This window comes from Herpailurus yagouaroundi, unplaced genomic scaffold (genome assembly GCF_014898765.1).
Source record: "Herpailurus yagouaroundi ecotype Mexico unplaced genomic scaffold, PumYag 210, whole genome shotgun sequence".
NCBI classification, from domain to species: Eukaryota; Metazoa; Chordata; class Mammalia; order Carnivora; family Felidae; genus Herpailurus; species Herpailurus yagouaroundi.
Window position 1 is genome coordinate 6,639,915 of NW_024412441.1, and position 23,072 is coordinate 6,662,986.

Genomic DNA, 23,072 nt, shown 5'->3' on the forward strand with positions numbered 1-23,072 from the left:
AACCATTAAAAAAAAAAAAAATCACATGTGGCTAGTTTTACATTTCTTTTGGACAATACTGCTTTAAACATTTAAAGCAAATCAGTGCTTTAGCTGATTAAATGCTCCACAAAAATTATTGTTAATTCAAATGCTTGTATTTAAAGGGAGTCTGGCCTATACATATAGCCGCTAATAACTTATATGCTCTATGGATATAATGTAAAAGATACAATTAGTGAGTGGCCTTCAGCTCATTTTCCTATGGCTATCAGGTGTCCTTGATTCCCCACTAACCATGTAAACTCAAGGTCAATTTCTTCTTCCAAGTCCATAGCTTAGCAGAAAGGCTCTTATGAATAATTTTAGCTCATAAATGTTGACGAGTGACAACTCCCAAAGGAATTTCATTTTTAATTTCTGTCTTTTTTAACTACTCATTTATGTATAGGCTTTTTCCTATAACTTTTCTATGACATGATTTTTTTGTGGAAATAATTAAAACTTCTGAATGCGGTATTAGGAATTTATGTTTTGTTTTCCTTATTACAAATTAGTTCAGATTTTATGTCAGGAAAAAATTCAAATACAGGTAAGAAAAAAGGGAAGTCATTCAGAAATAAACACTATTTTGTTGTACATCCTCCCAATTTTTAAAATTACTGCTGATGAGTGTTGATACAAAAATATTAATTCTAATTACTTTATCAATATTTTTCAAGCAAAATGTACTTTTTAATGGACTACTTTTCCTTTCCTACTTTATGTTGATTCTACAAAATATAACCTGTAACCATAAACACTTATCACTTGTAAAAAGAAACCATTTACCTTTTACATTTCTTTAAAAGATCTAAGTTTTTTTGTTTTTATTTCAAATAAAACGTTGCTTTGCAAAAAGTCCAGCTTTTTCTAAATCACTTTCATTACCACATGTTCCACACTACTGGGGCAATTTGGTCAGAGGTCAGGAATGTGGGCACACCATCATGGGATGCAGGAAATCATTTACAGAATGCATAAAAAAAAGTCACTTCACAGCACTCTGCCTTAAGGCTGAATCGGCACGGCATGATCTCTGCTACACAACACAATGCACCAATGCTCTTCTCATCTTCCTTCTAAATTATAAATGGGAGCGCACAATTTAGGCACAAGTATAAATCTCCCCAGCCTCGTATATATAAAATTTGTGAACATGTGGCAAGAGTCAATATTAATTCTAATTACTTTCTAAAACATTCCTAAGTCTTGACCTTTTAATTTTTTTATTGTTTAGTATTTATTTTCGAGAGAGAGAGAGAGACAGAGACAGAGAATGAGGTGGTGGGGGGGGGGGGGGGAGCGCAGAGAGAGCCGGAGACACAGAATCTGAAGCAGGCTCCAGGTTCTGAGCTGTCAGCATAGAGCCCGATACAGGGCTCAAACACACAAACCCTGAGATCATAACCTGAGCCAAAATCGGCTGCATAACTGACTGAGCCACCCAGGTGCCCAGTCTCGACATTTTATAAGCTAACAATTCAAGAGACCCTCTCTCCACCTAACTTGTGTGAGGGGGAAACTTTCAGATGAAGGTTTTCTCTACTGTAAGAAAGAGCTGCTGTTTTCAACCCCACCAGGAGATTCTCTAGGTGGATTATGAAGACAGCAGTGCTCAACTCCTGATGCTTTCACTAGTGTTTTCCTCTGATGTTTCAGATACTAAAGAATGGGAGGGGGGTGCTGAGTGACTGAGAGATGAATCAGACTAATTTCCAAGCAAAAAAAGTCTAAGGAGAATGGAAAGATTCAAAGCTCCCTGGGCAATGGAAGTGACCCAACTCCAGACTCTTTCATCTTTGCAATGATAAACTGGCACTTGACAAGTGACTGCAGGCCTGATTCCTACATTTTTAAAACATGGCCACGTTCCACACCATACCAGGGAAGCCATCTCCCCTATGAAATATCTTACTGAGTCTGATACAACTCTGACACCAACTGGGTGTCCCAGACTATGATTCAACTCTGACACTAAGTGCTTGGAGTTAGCGCTGACCCCCCAGCTTAAGGGATCTGTCCCACAAGACTGTCTCCACTTCAGATGCCAGTCACAGGCCTGAGACCACCATATTTCTGACTGAACAGCAGAAGTTCATCAGGTCCATGAACACAACCCTCAGGTTCAAAAATTTACTAGGAGGACTCACAGAACTCCAGAAAATACTTATTTTGCTGGTTTATTATGAAGGAGACAACTCAGAAACAGCCAAATGGAAGAGGTATGTAGCCAAGGTATTGGGGGGCAGAACTTCCATGGCCTCACAGGACACACCACACTTCCAACACACTGGTGTGTTCCCCAACTCAGAAGTTCTCCAAATCCAGTCATTTAGGAGTTTTTATGAAAGTCTCAATATGTAGACATGATTGATTAAATCATCATCCACTGAGATTAAACTCAATCTCCAGCTCCCCCTCTTTCCTGGAGGTTGGTGGATGGGGCTGAAAGTTCCCACCGTCTCATTATTTGGTCATTCCAGTGACCAGTCCCATCCTAACACTATCTAAAGGTTTCACCCTAAGTCACCTCCACTAGCATAAATCCAGGTGTGAGGAAGAAGGCTTTTTATGAATAACAAAAGACAGCAAATTCCAAGGGTTTTAGGAGTTCTGTGCCAGGATCTGAGTGCAAAGATAAAATTTATTTCTTATTATACCACAAAGTTAAAAGCAAGAAGAGGATGAAGGCAAGTAAAACTGAAATTAAGAATGGTTTTTACAACTCAGAGGAAAAAAAATATATATCATATACATAATATATATTACCTATATGTAAAATATGTAATATATATTACATATATAGCAGCTTAATAATAGAAAGGATCTGCGAACTGGGTAAAAACTAGTAGCAAGTAGTTTACCTCACCTTATTTTCTCAGAGAAAAGCCACTTAGTAAAGGACACAACCCAAGGTGGTTGTTACATTATCAATATAAGACACACTATCAATACAGCACACTATAAAAAGATGAATTCCTGCAGTAATGTCCTTTGTATATCACCTTGGAGTTTCAGACTGAAAATCTAGAGAAGACTCAATATGCAGAACACTTAAGAGGGACAGGAAACTTGGTATGCACATTTCTACTCACATTTCTAGTGCTCTAACCAAGATTTCCCACTTTAGAATGTGCATTTGTAACAGAAATCCTACAACAGCACTCTCACGCTGGGCCTATCACTATACTACTTCCCTGTAAGGAACAGGAAGATATTTCTCTCCTCTCAAAATGAGGTGCCAGCCTTCCACACCACTCCCACATTAAAGTGTGTCTTTCAGATAGCTCTGTTGAGTTTGATACTTTAATTCTTACTAGACTTCAGCTGGGTCTAGATGAAATAGTCTCAGACGCCCAAGGAAATAGACCAAACATCAATACTCCACACCAGTCTGGAAATGTGATTCCCCAGACCAGCCACATCAGTATCACCTGTTAGAAATGCAAATTATCAAGCCCTATCCTGGACTTAATGAATCAGAAACTTGGGGGTTGGCCCAGCAATGAACAAGATGACCAGGTGATTCTGATGCATGCTCACATTCTAGAACCACTGTTCCAGACACTGCCGGACTGTTCTGTTACTCTTGTTTTCAGCATATAAGAGTTCTTAGAGAGTTCAGAGATCTTTCTGTCCCACAGAAGTGGGAAGTCAGATAACAAGAAAATCTCCTCCAATACACAGATGGTTTTCCTGATATTTTCTGGATTCACTGAAAGCAATTTTTTTTTCTATTTAACTTGGAGGCAACATGTTTTCTTTTCAATAACTTGTCATGGTTACTCATGGCTTCTTCTAGACCACAAGATGCATTCCTGAGCCTTTTAAAGATCTTTTTAAAAACATGTTTCAATTACTCATTATCAATACTCTATACCAATATGCTTTGAATCATTTTGTATTTTACTGAACATAGAAAAATAGGTATACACTTTGGAGGCAGTCTGCCTTAGCCATTTATCAGCAGTGTGACCTTGGGCAAGCTAGTTAATCTCTCCATGCCTCAATTTCCTCATCTATACACTATAGATAATAATAATGCCCCTCATATATGGTTGTTATAGGATTAGCTGTTAATATATACAATGCATTTAGAACAGTGCCTGCACACAGTAAACACCATGTTAAGTGCTTACTATCATTAACTATAGTAGTTCAGGGACCCAGATAGCATGGAAGAAAAGCCACCCTAGGAAGTTTAAGAAAACTGACCAATACTAAGTACAGCTGGAGATATCCTCCAGAACTGCAGGAAAGACCAGATACAAAAAGCAAGAACTGCTCTACAGTTGTAAATACATCTTCTTCTTTTTTTTTTTTTTTTATTTTTTTTAATGTTTATTTATTTTTGAGAGAGAGAGGGAGACAGAGTGTGAGCAGGGGATGGGCAGAAAGAGAGAGGGAGATACAGAATCTGAAGCAGGCTCCAGGCTCCAAGCTGTCAGCACAGAGCCCCACCCGGGGCTCAAATTCATGAGCTGTGAGAACATGACCTGAGCCAAAGTCGGATGCTTAAAAGACTGAGCTACCCAGGCACCCCATATTATTCTTCTTAAAAGGGAGATAATACATAGTACCCTAGAACCAGAAAGTAAATGATTCATGATCAAAGGTAACTGGCTACCCAAATCATACTAGTCTAAAGGCTTAAATGAAGATTCAAGAAAAAGAGGTAAGGGATTAAAGTACAAATCAATCCACTAGCACAAGCCAGCAGAAAGGTTTCCATAGGCTTCCATGTTAATGAATAAGCTAGAAAATAAAGCTTCAATTCTAGAGTGACTATCTGGTTAATCATTCATTTATGCACTCAATCAGGCAAGCTCAAGAAAGATCATTAAATCACCATCACTCAAGAGACAAATTATTCTAAGGCAACTGAAAAACCTTCCTATAGCATTTAGTTAGCTATATTCCCAGCATCCATTTCCCTCCTCCTCCTTCCTGTTATATACCAAATTTTCTAGCCAAGGAGCTCAGATGGAACTGACCCCTCTCTGCCTCACCCCAAAACCCCCACACCAGAAGTACATCCTCATTAGCTAATGTCAATCAGCGTACCCTCTTCTCTGACTCCACTGGAAAAGAGATTCTAAGGAAGGCCCATGGCCCAAGTCATGATCGATCAGGTCAGTGAGACTGATCCTAGGACATGGTAGAAGTACTGGGGCAGCAGAGGTGCTCTTTTCTCCTGGGTATCCTTACAGACGGATCTGGGACCTGGGGCAGCCATCTGGGAACTATAAGGCCAACAAATATAGAGAAGGAAACTGGGTCCTGTGCACACCATTTAAGCCCAGGAATAAGTCTTGCTTAAAGGCCAAATTTGTCTTCTATGTGATCAATACATTTTCTTTACCATTTAAACCACTTTGGGTTAGGTTTCCTTTTGCTTACAATCAAGAGAACTCTAAATGACCCATGCATCATAAGCAAATTATACTATAAAGGTAAAAAATGTGAGCTATATGAACAATTAACAGTAAATTTACCTGTTAAACCATGGCTATAATTTATGTGTGATGATTAAAGACATTCAGAAAAAGTCATAAACGTACTTCTCTCATTTAGAAAACATTTTATTTAAAATCTCAAAGTACAGATGCAAGACCTTAAATAGACTCCACTTTGACCCTTGGTTTACATATATTCAGTACTGCTGAATCCTGATGAAACCCTGATGAAACCCTTTCCTGATTTCCAGGGCAATTCAGGGCAAGGCCACTACCTACCCCAACTAGGGTTAGGGTAAAAGTGTGTTCTAAGTATTCAACAGCACCAAGAGAGTTAGAAATCACAAAGGAAGGATGTGTTCCTGCTAATTTTAGTGAATTAATGGCAAACTTACCTGTTGTAGCATTAAATATGCCCTCACCACATTAAGTTATTGCTCTTTACATCTAAAACCCTTGCATGTGATGCTAACTACTCTTGGTCAGTCAAAGTAAGAACTCTACTGTAACAAGTCAGGTCAACTAAAATATCACAGCAACTAAGCACACAGGATGATTTGTACATTTGTCTGAATACGGTACAATATGCTGCATTATTTTGAAATGTAAGAGGAGTCAAAAATAAAATAATTCTTAATAACCTAGGGCAGCTTGAAAAAAAATCACTCAATCATTTTGGCCTTAGGATCAACAGTTCCCCAAATATGGACCTGGCTACCTTATGCAACGGTCAACTCCTAGGACATGTTTAAGTAGAGGTGAGCTGACCTTCCTGTAGAAGAGAAACGGTGGGTGATTTTAAAGGGAACTATCAGGCCCCTGGGCTTCTGTCACAGGGCATGAGAAGACTTACCTGCCAGAGCCTTGATTCGGGACCGCTCAAAGAGCCTTGCGGAGCTGTTCTCATTGTCCCAGTCATCCACATCCCAGCGGTTGTTGACATCGCTGTACTGCTGTTGGATCTCAATGTTGTCATAGTCTGTGGCTACTGTGGTCGTCATCTTGAACTGTCTCAGCTGCTCCTCCACATCAGCTCCTTCTTACAGTTCTCTGAGAAAGAGCAAGAAAATCCTATTTAGAGGTCAAAAATGCTCTGTGCTCCCATGAAACCTACTGGGATAAAGGTAAAGTAGACTTGTAGAACAATTCCTACATGTCAAGAACAAGTTTCTGGGGTAAATCAATGCTGGTTTTGAACTTGAGCACTGCCTCATAACACCTTGTGTGTGACCTTGGCTAGGTTATTTAACATCTCTGCGTCTCAGTTTCCCCAACCATTAAAGAGGACTGAATGAGATGACACACACCCAACACAGGGTGAGTTTCTTCCCTCTTTGTAATGTTTAAGTTTTGCAGTTTTAAAGTTTTATTTAAGAACTAAGATGAACACCTAGGGCTTCTGAATGAACTCATTTACTTCTACTGTGTACCACCATAAACTATAATCTCTTTGCTTCTCCTAGAAATTCATAAAATGTTGTATAAGAGAACAGATCATTTCACCTAAATATCTCATTTTCATATCAGAACTAACAGATGCCTAAGATCAAATGAAATAGTAAATGTAAGGCACCAAGGACTGTTCTGGTGCATAGGAGAGGTTCAAACAATAATGACTGCAATTATTTATATTATTGTTATTTACAAATTCTATGACCAATACCCATTTCTCAGGGACCCACCCAGGTCACAGTATTTTACAAGAACAAATAAGAAACAAGAACCTAGGCCTCAACTTTTGGTCCACTGCTGTCTTCACTTTATCAAAATACCCTCAGAGAATAATGAGAAATACATTCAGCTTATATAGCTTCTTCTCTCTTCAATACAACTATGATTCATCCACTGAACTAGAATGTACTTAGGACTCACTACATGCTCAGCACTGTTTCAGATGCTAGGGATAACAGTAAACAAGATAAAGACTCAGTTCGGGGCACCTGGGTGGCTCAGTCAGTTGAGCCTCTGACTTCAGCTCAGGTCATGATCTTGCGGTGCGTGAGTTCAAGCCCCACATTGGGTTCTGTGCTGACGGCTCAGAGCCTGGAGCCTGCTTCAGATCCCTCCCCCTCTCTCTGTCTCTCCCCACTCATGCTCTATCTCTCTCTGTCTCAAAAATAAATAAACATTAAAAAAAAAATTAAAAAATTAAAAAAAAGATAAGGACTCAGCTCTAGTGAAGCATATGGCATAGGAGGAGGAGCTGAACAAAAAGCACACAAGAAAAGGCAAAATAGTTGAAAAAAAATGAAAAGTGGAGTGATACAACACAGTCAATGATCAACCACACTGTATTATAAACCTCAAAGTTGCTAAGAGACTAGATCTTATTGTTCACACCACACACACACACACACACACACACACACGGTAATTATATCATGTGACAGAGATGTTAGCTAATGCTACAGTGGTGATCATGTTGCAATACACATATATATCAAGTCAACATGTTGTTCACCTTCAACTTATATAATATTATACATCAATTATATCTCAATTTAAAAAAGAAAGAGAGGGGTGCCTGTGTGGCTCAGTCAGTTAACAGTCTGACTCTTGATTTTGGCTCAGGTCATGAACTCAAAGCCCCATGTCTGCTTGGGATTCTCTCTCTCCCTCTCTCTCTGCACAATGCCCCCTGCCCCCTCCCCTCAAAAATGAATGAATAAACCTTAAAAAGAGAGAGAGAGAAAACTTTGAGACTATTTGAGATTTGGTGGTCAGGAAAGTCCTCTCTGAGTCAGTATTTAAAATGAGATCTCAGTGTCAAAAAGGAACGAGTCATGCCCAGATCAGGAGCAACAGCATCCCAGACAAAGGAGAGACTTTATGTTGAGAAGCAGGATAGCTTGTTGGGAGGAAATGAAGAGCTCAATGACCCAAATAATGACCCATCTTCGCTCAAACACAAACATTTGGATGGGAGTAAAATCCTGGATTCCCATCAGGTAGACATAATCAATTCCAACAATATAAACTTATCAGTAATTTTAAGACTTACATTAGCAACGTATTTAACCACATTTTATAAAAACATAAAAAAATTATAGAAAATTAAGCCAATAAGTATATTCTATTGATCTTACTGTTTGTTGCTTTTAACATTGAGTCATAAACCCCTTCAAAAAAAAATCAATAATGTCATGTACCATTTGACCTTGGGAGATGGTTAATTTTCATAACTATGTTAATACCAAAGACTTTCGTAAAATTCAGCCTTGGAGGATGCCATCTCTATGGGGGAAAAATGTGAAAGTGCTATGAATTACAAATTTGTGAAAGCAGAGAAAGTGCAATTCAACCCAACCCATGGTGAAATCTAAACACTACATACCTCTCCAGATTCGTGCTGGCTATTTGGTGCCACCTGCTGACCAATGAGAACAAGCCACACCACGGCCTCTAGGGCAGCTAACAACCTGTGCTCCATCCCACCACATCGGACTCCTGAGTAAGCCCAACTAACTGCAATCCTTTCCCCTATGCAACCCTCTTCCTACCAATGACTTATCCCAAATTCAGCGACTGCTTTCCAGAAATTTCTCAACAAGCGTTAATCCTCCTCTAAGCTTTAAATAAGTCATTCAAAGCACATAAGTACGTCTTGTCCTAAAAATTCTTCTTCAATGGTGTTCTTTAATAACGTAATTTTCCCTTAAGACAAAGAGCAACGTGGGAAGCAAAAGCTCCTACTAGTTTGTGTACAAAAGAAATATTGATGCTATCACTTAATTCTTTTTTTTTCAATTGGTTCACTTGAGTGTCTAAGAACTTGGACATCGGGGTCACTTTTTTCCTTAACATTTTCCATCTGTCCTAAGATAATATCTTTATCAAACAGCTGATTTTTCATAATGATGGAAGATGGAAGCTCCCCGCGCCCCCCGCCATACCAGGGCAATGTTAAAATGAAACATCCCAAACCCCAAAGGGCCACAGTGAAAGGGTGTTTCTAGGTTTTCAAAAACAACAACAGAGTAACCTGAGGATAAAGGGAAAGTCAGAGTCAAGGAAAGATGTGGATGAGTATGCCCATGACATGTGGATTCCAGAAAGCTCAGCACACTATAAACATTATTATCCTCCAGCCTATTTCAACAAGTGCCAGTGGAGGTGTCTCTAGTAGGTTATCTATAAAGGGCTAGATTTTCCTAAGGTGCTATCAGCCATGTGACTCCACAGCCAGTGAAGTAATCTGTATTTCTTAAATGGCTGTGGGGAGATTAGGAGGAGAGAAGAAAGGAGAGCTGGCCATCTTGGAACTCTGCCTAGTGGGTCCACCATTTATTTGGAAAGCCTGAGATGGCTATATAAGGTTGGCACGAAACAAGACACTCTCCCCTCCCAGAGAAGGTTCCTCCCTGCCACTATGGGCTCAAGTAAGGGCCTGGATTCTCACTTGATCACCACAGCAGGAGCTCATTAAATAATCCCCAAATGAATAAAAATCAATAATATACTGGGTACAGTAAGTAATACCCATGTTTTTGTGGCTAGGTTTGGGAAGATGGGTAAAAGTGCATACCCACTTTCCCAGCCATGAGAGAGAGAGAGAGAGAGAGAGAGAGAGAGAGAGAGAACAAGGAATATATAAGAAAATGCCAAGACTTCTCAACAACGTTACTCTTCTGTAACCCTACATCCTATGAACTGGAATTTTCCAAAAGATACAAAAAAAATTCCAAAAGCTCATCATTTTCTGCTTCAATAAGAAGACAATAATTTTATTTCTTTAAATTGGCAGACCAGTTTAGATCTAGATCTAGAAGGCGAAGAGGTTCCTACAGCTCTTACATGTACCACTATAAGGTCACAACCATCAAGAAAAAATCCAGAACATTACCATTCCAAGTTTTAGTAGTATTCCATTAGTTCACCTCTTTATTGATTAAAATTCTGTAAGCCAGTATCTCTCAAAGCCCAGAAGGAAAATACCATATCTGTTAATTTTCCGAGATGCCAAATCTGTTTTCCATGTGACACAGGTATTAGATAAATGTACAGGTTTTTGTTTCTTATGGTTATCTCCAAGTTTCCTTCCACTGCCCTCTTCTGTTACTGTACAAAATCTCCCTTGGTGATGTTACCCACTCCCCAAGCTTTGGCTCCTTCCCTATGTTGACTGCTGCTCCCTGGACAGCTAAGTGCTAAAGATCACCAGGTCAGTGTCTAAAACTAAACCCCTAGTTCCTCCCTGCAGACCCTGTTTCCCTTCCATCACTCCCTCACTAAATGCCACCTTCCTTTTTTCCAGTTACCTCACCTTGCAGTCCCCATCTCCCCCTCTCCTCCCATCTTCAGCCCCCAAGGCTGCTGGTACCCCCTGAAAATCCCAAGAGTTAGCTTAAGCAACAGTTTCTTCTTTTTCCAGCAACTCACCTCCAATTTTAACCCCTAACCCTTTCCCCTACATTGCCACCAGAGGGAACTTTCTCAAATGTAAGTCCAATCATTTCATTCCTGTGACTAAACCCACCAATGTCCACCCCTTCAAATATGCCCAGAAACCTTTGAAGAGAAATGTGACTCTTCATGAGGGAGCTCTGACCAGCTCTCCAGCCTGGTTTCAACATTACTGTTCTAAGCTCTTGTAGCTCCTGAGAAAAAAAGTCAAGCTCTTGACTTACCAACAGGCTACCTGGAAACAGCTTTCTCCTCTTCCCACAAATCCTAGCTTAGGTATCACTTCATCCAGGAAGCTATCTCTTATCAGTTACCACCATTAGCTCCTGATCTGAATTAAGACCACCTTAGATAAGCCTGCATAAGCCTGGGAGGGAGCTCCCAGACACCTTATACACCACTGACATATCACTTACCATACCATTATAAGACTGTTTCAAAATTACAAAACTTCTAGTTACTTACTGTTAATAGGCCATAGGCTCTCAAGGTCACGTTCCCATCTTACTGTCCTTGTATCTTCTCAACTCTTAGTGGAGTGCGTGGAAACATTAAGTGCTTGCTAATTATTTATTTGTGGCTGGCTAGGTGGGTGGGAGACCGGTAGATGGAGGTCTGGAAGGTGAGGCAGATGTTACCTTCTTGACAGAGGCAATGTCAATTCAAGCTGCCATGCTAGTACCATCTCATCAGTCACAAAGGCCAAAATACATACTATTCTGAGCTATACAGATCTTCTAGGCATTCTGCTTTTAAGGAGGTCACAATTTTAGACTAGGCTGTTAATAAACATGAACAGATTTAATAAGGTACTTCCCCATGTACATTTTGAAATTTATGTTTCCCTTTTTAACTTAGTTTTTACCCACTAAAAGAATTTATTTTTTGTCTGAACTATTCAGATTTTACAAAGTAACAAGTAGAGAATAAATGGGATTTTCACTGGTAACACATACATATACACACACACACACACACACCCCTCCTTAATACTCAATTTTTAAAATTTTATTTGAGAGAGAGAGAGAGAGAGAGACAGAGAGAGAGAGAAGGGCAGAGGGAGAGGAAAGAGAATCTTAAGTAGGCTCCATGCTGAGCTTCAATGTGGGGCTTGATCCCACGACCCTGGGATCATGACCTGAGCCGAAATCAAGAGTTGGATGATCAGGGGAATGAACAACCCAGGTGCCCCTTTAATGCCCAAATTTATATTAAATCCTCTAATAAATTAAATGAAAATGAAAAAAAGGTAACTAACAGTTGCCAATTCTTTTTGAAGATGAAAACCATATGCTAACAATTATTTTGGCAGAATCCATAGACTCAAATGTTCTGCAAACACTAAAAACCCTCCCACTTACTCCTAAAAGAGTTGACAAAGCATACAATGGATTTCTGGTATGCTATCTTTAAAAACAATTCTCCTCAGGTACTTTGAAGAGACAAACTGTGTGTCTGACAATTTCCAGGAAGAGACCCAGAAGAGTTCTGCCTCCATCCTCTCAACTATAAAACATCCACAGAAAGTAAGGCAGTCACACCCTGTTTGCAATGTGCCCACTGAATCATTCTGCAGCATGAATAAAACAGCCAACAAAAAGGAATATCTGCAAGAAACCACATCTAGAACCAAAGTGAAGGATAAATTCAGCTAACCTATTGTTATTCAGGTTCATGGAGTTAGTTTCACAATAAGTCCCAAGACATCATCTTAAGTATTCAGAGTTCTCTGCTCACAAAACCAAGACATAAATGATAAGTTCTAGTGTGATAGCTAACAAAGTCACATACCCAGTTCCAGTCCTTTATAGAAGTATCATTCACTTCCTTTTTTTTTTTTAAATAAGCTCTATGCCCAACATTGGGCTTGAACTCATAACCTTGAGATCAAGAGTCATGCTCTACCAACTGAGCCAGCCAGCCACCCCAGTATCATTCACTTTTAAAATGACCAGTTTTGGGGTGCCTGGGTGGCGCAGTCGGTTAAGCGTCCGACTTCAGCCAGGTCACGATCTCGCGGTCCGTGAGTTCGAGCCCCGCGTCAGGCTCTGGGCTGATGGCTCAGAGCCTGGAGCCTGTTTCCGATTCTGTATCTCCCTCTCTCTCTGCCCCTCCCCCGTTCATGCTCTGTCTCTCTCTGTCCCAAAAATAAATAAACGTTGAAAAAAAAAATTTTTTAAATGACCAGTTTTGGGAATGCAAGCTGGTGCAGCCACTCTGGAAAACAGTATGGAGGTTCCTCAAAAAACTAAAAATAGAACTACCCAAAGACCCAGCAATTGCACTATTAGGCATTTATCCACAGGATATAGGTGTGCTGTTTTGAAGAGACACATGCACCCCCATGTTTATAGCAGCACTATCAACACACACACATATATATATATATGTGTATATATATATACGTATGTGTATATATATATACACACACACACACACACACACTCCATTGTGTGTGTGTACACACACACACACACACACACACACACACACACACACACAATGGAGTATTACTCAGCAATCAAAAAGAATGAAATCTTGCCATTTGCAAATACGTGGATGGAACTGGAGGGTATTATGCTAAGTTAAATTAGTCAGAGAAAGACAAAAATCATATGACTTCACTCATATGAGGACCCTTAGAGACAAAACAGACAAACATAAGGGAAGGGAAATAAAAATAATATAAAAACAGGGAGAAGGACAAAACAGAAGAGACTCATAAACATGGAGAACAAACTGAGGGTTACTGGAGGAGTTGTGGGAGGGGGGATGGGCTAAATGGGTAAGGGACACTAAGGAATCTACTCCTGAAATCATTGTTGCACTATATGCTAATTTGGATGTAAATTTTTAAAAATAAAATATAAAATTAAAAAAATAAAAATAAATAAAATGACCAGTTTACTTGCTGCTTTACAGGAATACACCAACTATACAAAAAGCATGATTCAGTTATACAAACAAACAATTCATAGAATCAGGCCATTTTGAGAGGGAGGTATGCTCAGATACGTGTTTAATAACTACCCATCATTAACAAAGGTGGTCTTCAAATACTTTATACTAACTTCTGTCTGTTTTATTTATCAGTGACAGAATAGGTTAAAATCTCCCACTGTGAGTGTGGATTTATCAGATTTTCCTTGTAATTCCTTGGATACATACAAATACAAATCATATCTATTTTGTTTTCTTGGTGGGCTAATAACATGGAAATAGTCCATTTTCTCCCTAGTCACACATTAACTCTACTTCTTTGATAGTAATATTTACCTGGTATATTTTTTCCATTCCACTCTTACCTTCTATAGTCATTTTGTTTTAGGTTTTAGTTATGCCTCTTATTTTTAAAATCTAATCCAAGAGTTTCTGTCACTTTGTGGACAAATATAATCCATTTATGTTTATTACAGCCATATATGACATTTCAACCAACTTGTTTTCTATCTTAATTAAAGAAATGGGGGACCTGGGGCCCAAAGAGTTAAACAACTGGACCATGTCACAGCTGTGAGCCCAACATCCATAGTATCTTTGTCACCTCTGAATCCTGAGCCATAACTCAATCTAATTTTTTTTTTCAACATTTATTTATTTTTGGGACAGAGAGAGACAGAGCATGAATGGGGGAGGGGCAGAGAGACAGGGAGACACAGAATCGGAAACAGGCTCCAGGCTCTGAGCCATCAGCCCAGAGCCTGACGCGGGGCTCGAACCCACTGACCACGAGATCGTGACCTGGCTGAAGTCGGACGCTTAACCGACTGCGCCACCCAGGCGCCCCTCAATCTAATTTTTAAAATGCAGAGAGCTGACGAGTTTAACAACCAAAGAAAATGCTAATAATACTTAAAATAGCTTAATTTTCATGCTGGCTTACTTTATGTGAGCATAGTGCTTTACTTACTTTTTCATTCAGTCCTTCCCAGGAAACCTTTGAGGAAGATATCATTATTAGTCCTACTTTATTATTTATTTATTTTTTTAAAAGTAATCTCTACACCCAACATGGGGCTTGAACTCACAACCCCAAGATCAAGAGTTGCACGCTCTACTGATTGAGCCAGCCAGGCACCCCTATGAGCCCTATGAATAAGGCTTTGCTCCAGGTAGCAGAGCAAGGAAAAGAAGAAGCCAAGGGGATCTGAACCCAGTATATAGGACTCCACAGCCCATGTTTTAAATGAATGACTTAGCCTACATTTTGAAGCACAAACCTTTAATAGTGGTCTATATCAAAAAATATCTAATGGACTCAAGGTTCTTCAATAAATTAGGAAATAGATTAGCCCTCTTCAAAGTCTAATTAACTGCTTAAGGCAGCAAGTGACCTAAATGGGCCTCCAAAATTGTGCATTCTCAATGGAGGTGATATTCCTCCCAAAGAGTGAAAATTCATTTTGGGAATGGGGGGAAAATACTCTTTCCAATGTTAAGTACAGAGATATGGAGTATTTGTAGTATTAAAATTTCATGGATGGAAGATTAGGGGGAAAAATGTCTAAAAGACTCCTGGTAGAGAAAAGGAATAATGAAAAAAAGGTTAAAAAGCACCATCCAAGCTAAGAGAAAACATGTATCACTTTTAAGTAAATGAAGACCTGAAGGCAGCCACCGAAGACAGGAAGACGAAGAACAATTTTTTTTTTTTGTAGAAAGGATTAGAATTTCATATACTAAAGGTCCTATTCATCATGTTTCTGATGTAAAAATTCACAGTGAGCTTCTCTTCCCAAACACTAATGTATGTCCTTTAGAGAAATAATGATGGTTAAGCCACCTTCTCCCTACAACATTCTAAGAGTAAAAAGCACCTATCACAAACCTTCTGCTATAGACTGAATGTGTCCCCCCAACAATTCACGTTAAATTGTAATGCCCAATATGGTGGTACTGGGAGGTGGGGTTTGAGGGAGGTGATTAGTGTCCTTATAGAACAGACACAGAGTATAACCTCACTCATTCTTCCAGGAGAGGTTACAGAAATGTGATAGCCATCTATGAACTAGGAAGCGGGTCCTCATCAGACACCAAATCTGCCAGCACCCTGATCTTGGACCTTCCAGGCTCCACAACCATGAGAAATAAATGTCTGCTGTTTATCTATGGTATTTTTTTTTATAGCAGCTCAAAGGGACTTCATTCCCAATATTTAGAAATAACCTCTTTCCTACACAAGTAAAAGATGCCCCCAAAAGGCTGATACTTAGTTTTATGAACAAAGTCCTAGGAACAAATTTTATTTTTTAACATGGGCACGTGAAGCCAGGCTCTACCATTTGGAGGAGGAAATTTCCTTTCCTTATTGTAAAGGAAATTAATTATTTTAAAACATTTCACTAGCAAGCAATACATTGACCATAATTCATTTTATCTTAAAGCAATCTATTTAAAAAGTCCATCACTATGGCTTAACAATTTACATTACACAATGACCAACAACAGATTTCTACAACAAGGAGGAGTATAATGTAGGGGGGGAAACAAGGCATTGCTGTGACCTTCCTCTATTTTTTAGGGTAAGCTGCACAAAAACCAGTGGAATTATAAACAGAATTATTATTTGACCGTTTTAAATGAAAGAAAAATTCTTAATACACTGAATAGAAATTTATCCTCTTTTACTATTTGTAAATGAAATTTTTAAACAAAGTACCTAATTTATTTTCTCTGCCTACCTATGATATCACCCAATTCTAAATATAAATCTGCAAGCCCTGAAGGTTTTTTTAGAATAGCTTTATTTTGAAAACAGATCTAGACTAAGATTTTTTATTTTGAAAACAAAAGATTTTTTATTTAGAAAGAAAGCTTTTGCCATGTCTACCTAATATGCCTCAAAATCACTTAACTTGAATCAAACAAAAAAAATAATACAATAATTTCTACTAAACATATGGCTATCTTTATCGGCAGCTAAAGACCAAACTTCTTTTTGTCTCCTTACAGAGAGAAGCAATTAAAACTGAAATCATTAACTCAATGCAGACCTAACACCACGATCTGATATGATAGCCAGTGTGGGATTTCTGAGCCATTAGAAGTAACTATTTTGGTCTTACCCTTATTCCCAGACAGTTTTAAATTACATTAGAATATAGGCCTAATGGCACTGCTGCCAAAGTGCTGATCCTGAATTTCAGTAAGTTTGGCATTTCACTGCCTTATTTGAGAAATTTCCTAAGTCAGTATCATGTGCGCCTAACCGGAACAATAGAGGAGCAATAATGTGCTTTCTATTTGGAAAGCAGAGTTTTCCTTCTAGAGTAGCCCATTGCCAAAATCCTCTGCAAATCTATCAAGCGAAAATGAGTACCTCTATTTCCTGGAATAGTGATCAAATGAAGGAAATATATAAAATGGCAATGAAAAACAACACTATGGGAAATGATGAATGAGGCACACATACCCTAAGCTCCACGAGGGCCAGGATCCTCTCTGTTCTGCTTATTTTTATAACGCCAACACCAGCATCAGACTTAAGCCACAGCAGGTGCTCAAAAACAATTATGAATTAAAATGGCAGGTGCCAGGAGCAGTGTTAACTCCAGAGCAATTCTGAAACACAATGCTTTTTTCTGCCTAAATCAAATGTATCTTGGACCCCAATAAAATTCTCATTGTTACATACGTGGGAACCTTCTCTTCACTCAGTTTCATTTAGAAAAGGATCAGTTTTTACGAGAAGTTTGCTTTCAAATGTTACAAAATAAGACAGATCATATTTGAATAGGAATGGAGCAATCACTAATTTCACAATCTCATTTGGGATAAATAAATACATGTATCTTAATACGTAATGTTTTAAGAATCATTTCCCTTTGCAAAATGACCAAAACCCTAGGCTTGTCTAATACCCAAATTTCCAAAGGTTTAAATATCCCTAGTTAAGTTTTCTCAGAGAGAGGTTCAAACAATTTTCGTTGCTCAGGTTAATACTTTGGCAACAAGCCTTTCCCCTATGTATGCCTGGTGAATGTTTCCCAAAGCTACTTAGAAATCTGTAACCTTTCATATGAACAAAATGAGTAAAGGTTGGGCTATGATACTTGAAAAGGAGAAATGACATTAATTTCAGAAAATAACATTCAAATAATTGCCATTTTAATATGATCAAACCTCTATTACTAAAATTTGTTTAGAACTGATCAATTTGAAAAACTTAAAAAAAAAACACAACGTTTAACAATTAATACAGGCTGAACTCCATTAGAATTCTGCACATTACTTTCAAAAGCTTGATTCCAAAGGAGCTCAGTATCAACCTTGGTAACAAAGGTCAGTTAAAGTAAATGTGGAGATCCATTTTGGATTTCTAGGATATTTAAACGTTGATATATGAGAAAAAGGAGTCACAGTGTTTGAACTGTTCCCTCAAGTTCAGAATGACAGAGAAACTCTCTGATATATAACTAAGAGCATGCATTTCATCATAGGAGACCAAACACAAGTACATCTACCACAGGGCCAGACCCTAACCTGACCGACTGAGTCAGCTCAGCATCCCACACCAAACTTCTCACAAAGGCCAAGATTAAAGCATGGCCTACCCAAAGCTACAGGGGCATGGGCCTGCAATTCAAATTTGCTATTGCTCAAATCACTTCAAAATGAAAATAAGGTCTCAGCTGGTGAAGTCCTTAATCAGGTTCAAGAGCAAAGGAAACCAGCAACTTTCCTTGTTCCCCCCAACGGCAGAAAATAGGCTTAAAAGAACAAGAACTAGAGCATCCAGAGCATTCCCTTTAAAAGCTCCCTATTGATATGATTTTGGAAACTGCATTTTTGAACTCCTCGCCTGAACAAAATCAAGCCTAGACTTTCATCTCCTTGAAATATGTTATTAATAAACCAGTTTTCTACTTCCCAAAATACCTACAACATAACATGCACTTTGTTTTTCCTGCTTCCAAATGCTTTCAAATAAGTTAGTTACTTCTTTTGCCAAACTCAGCAACAGAGTGAAGAATGAACAGGATGGTAGGGTCAATTAGAGAACTGGAGGCAATAAATCCTGTTAGCATTCTATGATCCTGTGCAGAGAGAAAATCAGGGGGCAGAAAATCAGGGGGTGACTGGATATTTAGGGATGTCTGAGTGAACTCTGACGCTGTCTTTCCTGCCATCAAACGCTAATGCCGACTCGAAAAGATTCCTGTAATTAAGGGAAGCTTACTAATCTCATTAGCAACAGAGCTACTATCTCTCAGTAACTCGTGATTTTAAAGACTGGGACAACAGAACCAGGTCAGCCTAAACATTACTTTCTCTAGGAAGCTCTTCTGAAGCTCCCAGTCCCAACCCATGGCCTCCTATTATATGCTCTTGTTGGTATCTTTTCCTCATGGCACATACCTATAGCGTTTAAGTAATTATATGTGTAATTATTTGTTAAATAACTATCTCACCTTCTATACTATACTCTCCATGAGTAGGGCATCTCTCTTTTTCATCAATGTATGCGTAGATATAATACCTAGCACATAGCAGATAATAAACATTTAATAAATAAACTTAAAAAAATTCTTCACCTTCCACGAGTATTATAAGCACTTTCCCTATGAAATCTGCTGTATCAAGAAAAAAAAAATGTCCAGTGTATTGAATGGTAAATTTTTTCAAATGAAAGCAAAACTCAAACAAAATCTGAATAAACTCCTAAGTGATCAAGAATTATCTGCATAATTTTACTATATTTACATTAAAACTTTTAACTTCCCTGACTGACCAAGAAGAAAAACTTCAAATGACAACTTCAACTTCAAATTACAGAAGTTAATTTCCTCAGTAAAAACTGCATTGTCGGCTGAAGAGTCATAGTCAAAGGGTGCCAAGTCAAAGATGAAAAGTGTGGTGGGTCAGGTCCATAACCCAGGGCCCAGACAGAAAGTATACCTAAAAACCTCAGAAAGTATACTTAGCACAGTGAAGGACATCAGACAAAGAAGAGACTCAAAACTGTTCAAAAACACAATCGGTACTCCATTTTAAGTACCCAAAGTTGGAAGAGGTGAAAACTGACAGCATTCCAAAGAAAATGTGGTAAGCTCAGGGGCACCTGGGTGGTGCAGTCGGTTGAGGGTCCGACTCTTGGTTTCGGCTCAGGTCATAATCTCACAGTTCATGAGTTCCAGCCCCACATCGGGCTCTGCACTGATGGCGTGGCTGTTGTGATTCAGATTCTGTCTCTCCTTCTCTCTGCCCTCCCCCACTTGTGCACTCAGGCACACGCGCGCTCTCTCTCTCTCTCTCAAATAAATAATTAAACTTAAAAAAAAAAGATTTTTAGAAAATGTGGTAAGCTCAACATGAAGTGCCAGCAAAAGACAGTACAAACATGGGTGGCTTGGTTGTTAGAAATGAAGTCATCACCCCAGGGCACTGACCAACTCTAGAGTGCTGAGAAGCGAGTAGCCAGGTTGGAAGACACCTGGAAGTCCAGGCCCAGGAGCCAGGACCTCACAGGGGAACAAGTCTTAGAGGGACATAAGGCATCTACCCTTAAGAAGAGCTTCAGGAGCTCTCATGTGGGCACTGGCACAAACTCCTTGGCAGACAGGGAGCAACAAATTCATAGTGACTCAGGGTTAGAAGGCACTTTCTAACAACTAGAGCTCTCCAAAAAATGCAGAGGGTTGGCCAGAGAGCAGGGAGCTCACCTTATCACCAGCAGTTCACACAGGGTGGGGGAAGTACCATATGACAGGGAAGGTACAGAGGAAACCAAGTACTGTGTGGGAAGCTGAGCTACATGAATGCTAAGATCCCTTCCAACCAGCAGGCCCCTAGGATTTGGTTAACCACAAAGTATTTACCATTCTTACAACCAGTACACTGTAGTAATAGTACAGTACTCAAAACTTAGTTCCCAAGGTATGCACGATACTCTCTCTTGGATGGGGCTTAAAGGATATTTCAAGAGAATGACTTTTCCATTCCTATTTTTAACATGATCTCTGTTACCTTAATTATAGCCATTCTTTGTGTTCCATATAAGGAAAGTATTTGCATTCTCTTTAAAACAAAAGTATTCTTCTGCAAACATTTATAAATATTTTCATTGAGTTGCACAACCCCAGTAGAAAAAAAAAATTGGCAAACAGTTTTGAAACTGGTTTTTACTTTTTTTTTTTTTTAAGAGAGAGTGTGAGAAGGGAAGAGAGGCAGTGGGGAAGAGAGAGAGAGAGAGAGAGAGAGAGAGAGAGAGAGAGAAAGAGAGAATACCAAGCAGCCTCCATAGTCAATGCAGAGCCTGATGAGGGGCTAGATCCCATGACCCCGGGTTCATGACCTGGGCTGAAATCAAGAGTTGGATGCTCAATTGACTAAGCCACCCAGGCTTAGTCATTTTGATGAAAACATTAAAGTGCACCACTGAAAATATTTATCAAAACAATTATTTTATTAGGCAACTTTATACTTTTATTAATACCATAATGTACCAAGTAAAACCTATGTTCATTTAAAAAAAACCTTTATTTAATTAGAAAATACTGCCTATGCTGGCATAACATCTCTGTGACCCAAAGCATATTATTGAGTCTGGGACGGTTCTTTGCAAAATGTAGAGACATTCCTGATACCTAAATGTATGTATAAAAGTTTTTATTTAATAAAGTCAGAATGTCAGAATATAAAACAGCTTGTGCTTCATAAACCCTCTGTTTACACTGCTTAAATGAAAACCTCTCTTTACTTCTTCAGTTTTGGGAGAACGGTACTGCATTTCAAATAGATTCCTTAAAAAAATTACTCTGTGATCCCCCAATCAGATTTTAAATTCATCAGTCCCATCTACTGTACTTAAAAGTCAATGGACACATATCCAGTATCCAGAATTGGTCATTTTCCAGCTAAGTCCTGACATAACGAGAGTGACAAATCAGATCAAATAACCAAGGTACCAAATCAGCTAGAGAACTGGTTTTGCTATGGCTGTTTTAAATGCAGTTCCTAGATGTGTCCTTTTCTCACCCGTTTTCTAGAGGCAGATCACGACTGCACCATAACATTTCTGAAAAAAGTGAATACATTTGGAAGCATTAAGAAAGTGTGGGAAAACTTCACTGTAATCATACTCAGCTATGGGATGATGAAGAATTAGTCATTTAGCAGCTTTTCTGCCAGAAGTTGGCTGGTTTTGCTTTCTGGTGATGTACATGTGTTTTTGATACTGCCATTTTGCTCAAAAAGGGTTGATATGTTCAAAGACTAGGAATGAGACACCTGTTTGTGAGAGCAAGGATCAAAATGGTGACTTACAAGAATGGTCATTGCCATACTTATGGAGATTTCTTGCCTGTAAGCCTTGGATACTTTTAAATTCTGCTAAATCCCTCAGACCCTCCAGGGGGGAGGAGTAGGCAGCCAGTGTCAGAGATTTCTTTAAAGCACATCTTGCCTCACTGGAAGACAACAGGGAGGGTATTGATCTGCTTAGTTTGCTCTGACTGCAAAGGCACTAAGCAGGTGGGCAGAGACCCCTCACATTATGGAAGGCAGCCAATGGTTTACACAGTCTACTAAAAACTAGCCAAGTTCCCATGAGATCCTTCTATCTTCAAATGGAGCATGCAAAGAAATGGAGTATAAGACATCAGAATGGAGGCTCCAGTCTTGGGGGCAGGTGAGACTGGTTGACCAGGATCCAAAAATGCCTTTTTTTTTTTTTTTTTAATTAATCAGCTCGGTAAAGTACGCTCTACAGGGCAAGAAGATTTTTTTAACTTAGCAATCGCTGACCAGAAGACTAAAACATACCCCACTGTTAAAACCCCTCTCCGTGTAAAATCTAGAGTGACTACTATGCCAGGAAATATGCCAGCTACACAGCCAGAAGTATCAGTGTTCCTCTTGCCTCATGACCACAGAGGGAACACGGCAGTGACATCAAGTGCATTCTCCTTGAGATGAGCTGGCTGATGTACTAACTCAGGAGTCTGTGCAGAGGTCTCTCTTCATTCCTAATGAGGACAAACCCAATCAGCATTGGTCCTCTTCAATGAGACTGCTCACCACTCCCACACACTCTAGGAACCTCCCTCAAGAAGTTCCAGAAAGTTCCTACTAGCCAGCTCCACAGGCTTTACAAATGAAGGAGGAGACCCTCCCCCTTGCTTTCAGTGTACATTCCAAGAAGAAAACACACACACACACACACACACACACACACACACACACACACACACA

General features: G+C 39.2%; 1 protein-coding gene across 2 annotated transcripts in view; it reads right to left on the bottom strand.

Moving 5' to 3' along the window:
• Positions 1–23,072, bottom strand: part of SPTBN1 (spectrin beta, non-erythrocytic 1) — a 199,741-nt gene that overhangs the window by 137,525 nt on the left and 39,144 nt on the right. For both annotated transcript variants that reach the window (XM_040453723.1, XM_040453724.1), the window contains exon 2: positions 6,331–6,525. In XM_040453723.1, the coding sequence (XP_040309657.1) occupies positions 6,331–6,478 (148 nt within the window). In that variant the 5' untranslated portion in view covers positions 6,479–6,525. The remainder of the gene's footprint in view (positions 1–6,330; positions 6,526–23,072) is intronic.